The 8,983-nt window shown below is 43.7% G+C and overlaps 1 protein-coding gene across 1 annotated transcript in view; it reads left to right on the top strand.

Annotated features, from left to right (window-relative positions):
• The first annotated feature begins 1,482 nt into the window (after positions 1-1,482).
• Positions 1,483-8,983, top strand: part of slc1a4 (solute carrier family 1 member 4) — a 38,303-nt gene continuing 30,802 nt past the window's right edge. Inside the window, exon 1 of the mRNA XM_038960749.1 lies at positions 1,483-2,099. Within this exon, the coding sequence (XP_038816677.1) occupies positions 1,588-2,099 (512 nt within the window). The 5' untranslated portion in view covers positions 1,483-1,587. The remainder of the gene's footprint in view (positions 2,100-8,983) is intronic.

The raw sequence follows: 8,983 nt of genomic DNA, 5'->3' as shown, positions 1-8,983 counted from the left end.
GGGTGAGAAGGATTACTTTATCCTATCCTAGGTATTCCTTAAAGAGGTGGGGTTTCAGGTGTCTCCGGAAGGTGGTGATTGACTCCGCTGTCCTGGCGTCGTGAGGGAGTTTGTTCCACCATTGGGGGGCCAGAGCAGCGAACAGTTTTGACTGGGCTGAGCGGGAACTGTACTTCCTCAGTGGTAGGGAGGCGAGCAGGCCAGAGGTGGATGAACGCAGTGCCCTTGTTTGGGTGTAGGGCCTGATCAGAGCCTGGAGGTACTGAGGTGCCGTTCCCCTCACAGCTCCGTAGGCAAGCACCATGGTCTTGTAGCGGATGCGAGCTTCAACTGGAAGCATATTTCCTAATGCAACCAGTCAACACTAACTGTTTTAAAGTCACCATTGGCCTCATGGTGAAATCCATGAACGGTTTCCTTCCTCTCTGGCAACTGAGTTAGGAAGGACACCTGTATCTTTGTAGTGAAGCACATTTTTACTCCTGAACGTATTTAAGCTTGCCATAACAAAGGGGTTGAATACTTATTGACTCACAACATTTCATATTTTTATTATAAATTCATTTGTACTAATTTCTAAAACTATAACTCCACTTTGACATTATGGGGTATTGTGTGTAGGCCAGTGACACTAAATCTCAATTTAATCCATTTTAAATACAGACAACAACAAAAAGTCAAAGGGTAGGCACTGTAGGCCCCATCCCAATAGCTTGACATGACCAGTACCCCATAAGCATGATTCAGACCCCCATTCAGACCCACCATCACCAAATACTACTGCATCAAGTAAATGTCATTCATGGAGTTTGTCTCACTCATATGTTTCATTAATTAATAACCTATAGGCATGATGTCATTAATGGATGTGTCTTTTGCTAACGTGGTTAGCTAATAGATTTACATATTCTGTCTTCCCTGTAAAACATTTTAAAAATCTGAAATGGTGGCTTTATTCACAAGATCTGTATCTTTCATCTGGTGTCTTGGACTTGTGATTTAATGATATTTAGATGCTACAATTTACTTGTGACGCTATGCTAGCTATGCTACTCAGTGGGGGGGGGAGTGGGGGGTGCTCCCGGATCAGGGTTGGTGACTCGTTAGAGGTTAATGGAGAGTTTGTCTCACTCATATGTTTAATAAAGTAATTCGCTATACAGGCCTGTATAGACGTACGTTATTTCATCTGCAGATAATGACTAGTGTAATATAATGACGCAACTAGAGGTACACTAAATCAAATATTATCTTTGAAATGTTTACATTTTTCTCTAATTTCCAGTCACAACATGTATCAATTCAAATGCACAGTTGCAGACCCAGGCAATTTCTCCCACTGTTGCATCAGATGGTCTTAATATTGAGCAAAAGAAGGAAGTGCGCATGTCCTCTTTTTTTGTGTGTAGCCCCTCTCTCACCATTGGTGGAGAAACACGTTGCGTTTGATAGGACTAATAACGCTTGCATCAGTCTACTCGCAATTGCTACTCATCTGAGTGTGTGTTCTCCCACGCTGCTCCAAGAACTGGCAATTGTCTCACGAATTACCGGTATTCAGAGTTCTGCCCCACAATTTCCATCAAAATGGAGAAGAAAAACGGACACACAATGATCAATTCGGTCTCCACCGACGAAATCTTGGAGAAGAATGGAAAGAAGAAGAAAAGCTGTAAAGACAAGTTGATGAGATTTTTGAATAGGAATATGTTAGTGATAATGACGGTATCTGGAGTACTAGTAGGCGTAGGGCTCGGAATGATGGTTCGGAATATGAACCTAACCCGGGCGCAGATGACTTATTTTGCTTTCCCCGGTGAGATGCTTCTGAGGATGTTGAAGATGATTATCCTTCCTCTGGTCGTGTGCAGCCTGATCTCCGGTGCCGCGAGCCTGGACACGCGCTCCCTGGGGAAACTAGGAGGCATCGCGGTCTCCTACTTCTTGGTGACCACCCTCATCGCATCCGGAATCGGTGTGTCCCTCGCCTTCATTATCAAACCGGGAGTCGGTGCCGGGGCTCTGAACACAAATAATCTAGGTCTCGAGAGCGTCAATACCAACAAGGAGACCACGGATTCGTTTTTAGATCTTGCAAGGTAACGGTTGTGGGGATGAGGTTATTGTTTCAATAGGCTAATACATGTATTCTGTTAAGGAGTGTTTATTGGAAGGAAATACACTAGCATGTCTGGGGGTGTGAGATGACTGAGGGGCGGGTAGTAGTGGAGTAGATGCATACTCCACTAGTTCCCCCGGGCGCAATGCTGTAGCCTATATAGGTTACACACATGAGAGCCCAGGCGCATGCTTGTTCCAGTACCTTACATGGAATTACATGGCACTCAGAAATGAAAACACCTAGGCCTGCATATAAATTATCATTGATCAATATTTCTGTGGGATTTAGTCAACATATGTTCTTCATTTATGCATAATGGTACGATATAAAGCAGTAAGAAAAACAAAACAGACCGTGACCGGAAGAAGCACTGCAAATAAACAAAATAACTATAGCATTCCCATGAGACACGAGACAAAGGTTCTCACACAGTGTGTCATTGGGTGTCTGTCTATCTGTCTGTCTCTCTCACTATCAACAGCTGCCTGTCTGCTCGTCTGTGTGTCTGCCTACCTAACTCCCTCTCTACCTGAATGACTGTCTGTCTGTCAGTCTATGTGTCCAGACCGTCAAACGGTCTGCCTGCCCTCCTATCAATCTGTCTGCCTTCCTGTCTGTCTGTCCGTCTGTCTGTCTGCATCTGAGGGAAAGCTGACAGCTGTTAAACCAGGGATTCTATTCTGCACAAGGAAAAGTTTTTGTAGGGAAGCCCAAGCTACACCACAGTATGTCAACTACACAACCGTATAATAATAATATATCACAGCAATATATCCCAGCCATGTATCCCATATATCATAGCCATATATCCCAGCCATATATCATAGCCATGTATCCCAGACATGTATCCCAGTCATGTTTCATAGCCATGTATCCCAGCCATGTATCCCAGCCATGTATCCCAGCCATGTATGATAGCCATGTATTCCAGCCATATATCATAGCCATAGATCCCAGCCATGTATCCCAGCCATGTATCATAGCCATGTATTCCAGCCATATATCATAGCCATAGATCCCAGCCATATATCATAGCCATGTATTCCAGCCACGTACATGTTTCCTATACTCTATACATGCCACTGTTAGTGCATGACTGAAAACACTTGTGCCCCTTGAAGCATAGATACTGGAGGCTGAAACAGGGGGGTTGAGGGACACTGTCAAGAAACACAGCATCAGGTGTCAATGCAGACTGTCTGGGACAAGAATCCACAAGTCCTGAAGTATTAGTGGTCTATTATAAACTGTCTGGGACAAGAATCCACCTGTCCTGAAGTATTAGTGGTCTATTACAAACTGTCTGGGACAAGAATCCACCTGTCCTGAAGTATTAGTGGTCTATTATAAACTGTCTGGGACAAGAATCCACCTGTCCTGAAGTATTAGTGGTCTATTATAAACTGTCTGGGACAAGAATCCACCTGTCCTGAAGTATTAGTGGTCTATTACCAACTGTCTGGGACAAGAATCCACCTGTCCTGAAGTATTAGTGGTCTATTATAAACTGTCTGGGACAAGAATCCACAAGTCCTGAAGTATTAGTGGTCTATTACAAACTGTCTGGGACAAGAATCCACCTGTCCTGAAGTATTAGTGGTCTATTATAAACTGTCTGGGACAAGAAACCACCTGTCCTGAAGTATTAGTGGTCTATTACAAACTGTCTGGGACAAGAATCCACCTGTCCTGAAGTATTAGTGGTCTATTACAAACTGTCTGGGACAAGAATCCACAAGTCCTGAAGTATTAGTGGTCTATTATAAACTGTCTGGGACAAGAATCCACAAGTCCTGAAGTATTAGTGGTCTATTAAAAACTGTCTGGGACAAGAAACCACCTGTCCTGAAGTATTAGTGGTCTATTACAAACTGTCTGGGACAAGAATCCACCTGTCCTGAACTATTAGTGGTCTATTACAAACTGTCTGGGACAAGAATCCACCTGTCCTGAAGTATTAGTGGTCTATTACAAACTGTCTGGGACAAGAATCCACCTGTCCTGAAGTATTAGTGGTCTATTACAAACTGTCTGGGACAAGAATCCACCTGTCCTGAAGTATTAGTGGTCTATTACAAACTGTCTGGGACAAGAATCCACCTGTCCTGAAGTATTAGTGGTCTATTACAAACTGTCTGGGACAAGAATCTACCTGTCCTGAAGTATTAGTGGTCTATTACAAACTGTCTGGGACAAGAATCCACCTGTCCTGAAGTATTAGTGGTCTATTACAAACTGAGAATACAGATTATTATTAGTTTTACTCCGTCCTCAAGGGCCACATTCTAGATGTTGTTGTATCCTATCTCACTGACACTTCATTTATAACTGGCTTACTTTACTTTATCTTTAACTTGGGGCGGCAGGTAGCCTAGTGGTTAGAGCATTGGGTCAGTAACCAGCAGGTAGCCTAGTGGTTAGAGCATTGGGTCAGTAACCAGCAGGTAGCCTAGTGGTTTGAGCATTGGGCCAGTAACCAGCAGGTAGCCTAGTGGTGAGAGCATTGGGCCAGTAACCAGCAGGTAGCCTAGTGGTTAGAGCATTGGGCCAGTAACCAGCAGGTAGCCTAGTGGTGAGAGGATTGGGTCAGTAATCAGCAGGTAGCCTAGTGGTTAGAGCATTGGGCCAGTAACCAGCAGGTAGCCTAGTGGTTAGAGCATTGGGCCAGTAACCAGCAGGTAGCCTAGTGGTTAGAGCATTGGGTCAGTAACCAGCAGGTAGCCTAGTGATTAGAGCATTGGGCCAGTAACCAGCAGGTAGCCTAGTGGTGAGAGCATTGGGCCAGTAACTGAAAGGTTGCTGGATTGAATCCCCGAGCTGAAAAGGTAAACATCTGTTGTTCTGCCCCTGAACAAGGCAGTTAACCCACTGTTCCCCGGCAGGTCCTCATTGTACATAAGAATTTGTTCTTAACTGACTTGCCTAGTTAAATAAAGGTTACATTTAAATGTGTTTTATCTAGGCGACCCAGTTCAGATCAAATATCTATTTTACAAGGAAGAGCTGTCCTAAGATGACATGGCTGTCCCACGTATCAGTGTCTTAACTTATTAACGTCTCTAATTGACAATTAGAGAGAGAGAGAGAGAGTAAACACCTGGCTTCTCCTGTCTAAATCAGTCACTTATTGAAAGGTGAGAATGAAAACACTCAAGGACAGCGGTGTTGCACCCCAGCATTATGTGGTTTAACTCTGTCGGTAGTGAACCACCCCAGCATTATGTAGTTTAACTATGTGGGTAGTGATGCACCCCAGCATTATGTGGTTTAACTATGTGGGTAGTGATGCACCCCAGCATTATGTGGTTTAACTATGTGGGTAGTGAACCACCCCAGCATTATGTGGTTTAACTATGTGGGTAGTGATGCACCCCAGCATTATGTGGTTTAACTATGTGGGTAGTGATGCACCCCAGCATTATGTGGTTTAACTATGTGGGTAGTGAACTACCCCAGCATTATGTGGTTTAACTATGTGGGTAGTGAACCACCCCAGCATTATGTGGTTTAACTATGTGGGTAGTGATGCACCCCAGCATTATGTGGTTTAACTACAGTGAGGGAAAAAAGTATTTGATCCCCTGCTGATTTTGTACGTTTGCCCACTGACAAAGATATTATCAGTCTATAATTTTAATGGTAGGTTTATTTGAACAGTGAGAGACAGAATAACAACAAAAATATCCAGAAAAATGCATGTCAAAAATGTTATAAATTGATTTGCATTTTAATGAGGGAAATAAGTATTTGACCCCTTCTCAATCAAAAAGATTTCTGGCTCCCAGGTGTCTTTCATACAGGTAACGAACGGAGATTAGGAGCACACTCTTAAAGGGAGTGCTCCTAATCTCAGTTTCTTACCTGTATAAAAGATACCTGTCCACAGAAGCAATCAATCAATCAGATTCCAAACTCTCCACCATGGCCAAGACCAAAGAGCTCTCCAAGGATGTCAGGGACAAGATTGTAGACCTACACAAGGCTGGAATGGGCTACAAGACCATCGCCAAGCAGCTTGGTGAGAAGGTGACAACAGTTTCTGTGATTATTCGCAAATGGAAGAAACACAAAAGACCTGTCAATCTCCCTCAGCCTGGGGCTCCATGCAAGATCTCACCTCGTGAAGTTGCAATGATCATGAGAACGGTGAGAAATCAGCCCAGAACTACACAGGAGGATCTTGTCAATGATCTCAAGGCAGCTGGGACCATAGTCATCAAGAAAACAATTGGTAACACACTATGCCGTGAAGGACTGAAATCCTGCAGCGCCCGCAAGGTCCCCCTGCTCAAGAAAGCACATATACAGGCCCGTCTGAAGTTTGCCAATGAACATCTGAATGATTCAGAGGACAACTGGGTGAACGTGTTGTGGTCAGATGAGACCAAAATGGAGTTCTTTGGCATCAACCCAACTTGCCGTGTTTGGAGGAGGAGGAATGCTGCCTATGACCCCAAGAAACCATCCCCACCGTCAAACATGGAGGTGGAAACATTATGCTTTGGGGGTGTTTTTCTGCTAAAGGGACAGGACAACTTCACCGCATCAAAGGGACGATGGACGGGGCCATGTACCGTCAAATCTTGGGTGAAAACCTCCTTCCCTCAGCCAGGGTATTGAAAATGGGTCGTGGATGGGTATTCCAGCATGACAATGACCCAAAACACACGGCCAAGGCAACAAAGGAGTGGCTCAAGAAGAAGCACATTAAGGTCCTGGAGTGGCCTAGCCAGTATCCAGACCTTAATCCCATAGAAAATCTGTGGAGGGAGCTGAAGGTTCGAGTTGCCAAACGTCAGCCTCAAAACCTTAATGACTTGAAGAAGATCTGCAAAGAGGAGTGGGACAAAATCCCTCCTGAGATGTGTGCAAACCTGGTGGCCAACTACAAGAAACGTCTGACCTCTGTGATTGCCAACAAGGGTTTTGCCACCAAGTACTAAGTCATGTTTTGCAGAGGGGTCAAATACTTATTTCCCTCATTAAAATGCAAATCAATTCATAACATTTTTGACATGCGTTTTTCTGGATTTTTTTGTTGATATTCTGTCTCTCACTGTTCAAATAAACCTACCATTAAAATTATAGACTGATCATTTCTTTGTCAGTGGGCAAACGTACAAAATCAGCAGGGGATCAAATACTTTTTTCCCTCACTGTATGTGGGTAGTGAACCACCCCAGCATTATGTGGTTTAACTATGTGGGCAGTGCTGCACCCCAGCATTATGTGGTTTAACTATGTAGGTAGTAATGCACCCCAGCATTATGTGGTTTAACTATGTGGGTAGTGAACCACCCCAGCATTATGTGGTTTAACTATGTGGGTAGTGAACCACCCCAGCATTATGTGGTTTAACTATGTGGCTAGTGAACCACCCCAGCATTATGTGGTTTAACTATGTGGGTAGTGATGCACCCCAGCATTATGTGGTTTAACTATGTGGGTAGTGATGCACCCCAGCATTACGTGGTTTAACTATGTGGGCAGTGCTGCACCCCAGCATTATGTGGTTTAACTATGTGGGTAGTGAACCACCCCAGCATTATGTGGTTTAACTATGTGGGTAGTGAACCACCCCAGCATTATGTGGTTTAACTATGTGGGTAGTGCTGCACCCCAGCATTATGTGGTTTAACTATGTGGGTAGTGATGCACCCCAGCATTATGTGGTTTAACTATGTGGGTAAATTACCAACTGCTCTGTTGTCAGTTGTTACGTATCTCTGCTGCTATGGCAGTCGGCTACATAAAATATTATATCAAATAATCACATATATTTTAGGTAGAAAAGTACACATTTCCTGATTCAAAACAGCTAGTACCTTTGATAAAATTAGCTAATGTGGCCGTACACTTTCAATAAAACGATGAATTTGTCCACAGTTTGCGTATTTGTGCATTCATTGTCAACGGAGCAGAGCCAGCATTATGTGGTTTAACTATGTGGGTAGTGAACCACCCCAGCATTATGTGGTTTAACTATGTGGGTAGTGATGCACCCCAGCATTATGTGGTTTAACTATGTGGGTAGTGAACCACCCCAGCATTATGTGGTTTAACTATGTGGGTAGTGCTGCACCCCAGCATTATGTGGTTTAACTATGTGGGTAGTGAACCACCCCAGCATTATGTGGTTTAACTATGTGGGTAGTGAACCACCCCAGCATTATGTGGTTTAACTATGTGGGTAGTGATGCACCCCAGCATTATGTGGTTTAACTATGTGGTAGTGATGCACCCCAGCATTATGTGGTTTAACTATGTGGGTAGTGCTGCACCCCAGCATTATGTGGTTTAACTATGTGGGTAGTGATGCACCCCAGCATTATGTGGTTTAACTATGTGGGTAAATTAACAACTGCTCTGTTGTCAGTTGTTACGTATCTCTGCTGCTATGGCAGTCGGCTACATAAAATATTATATAAAATAATCACATATATTTTAGGTAGAAAAGTACACATTTCCTGATTCAAAACAGCTAGTACCTTTGATAAAATTAGCTAATGTGGCCGTACACTTTCAATAAAACGATGAATTTGTCCACAGTTTGCGTATTTGTGCATTCATTGTCAACGGAGCAGAGCCAGCATTATGTGGTTTAACTATGTGGGTAGTGAACCACCCTAGCATTATGTGGTTTAACTATGTGGGTAGTGATGCACCCCAGCATTATGTGGTTTAACTATGTGGGTAGTGAACCACCCCAGCATTATGTGGTTTAACTATGTGGGTAGTGCTGCACCCCAGCATTATGTGGTTTAACTATGTGGGTAGTGAACCACCCCAGCATTATGTGGTTTAACTATGTGGGTAGTGCTGCACCCCAGCATTATGTGGTTTAACTATGTGGGTAGTGAT

This window comes from Salvelinus namaycush, chromosome 22 (assembly GCF_016432855.1).
Source record: "Salvelinus namaycush isolate Seneca chromosome 22, SaNama_1.0, whole genome shotgun sequence".
NCBI lineage: Eukaryota > Metazoa > Chordata > Actinopteri > Salmoniformes > Salmonidae > Salvelinus > Salvelinus namaycush.
Note: the sequence above shows the minus strand (reverse complement) of the source record. Positions and strands in the feature narration are given on the sequence as shown.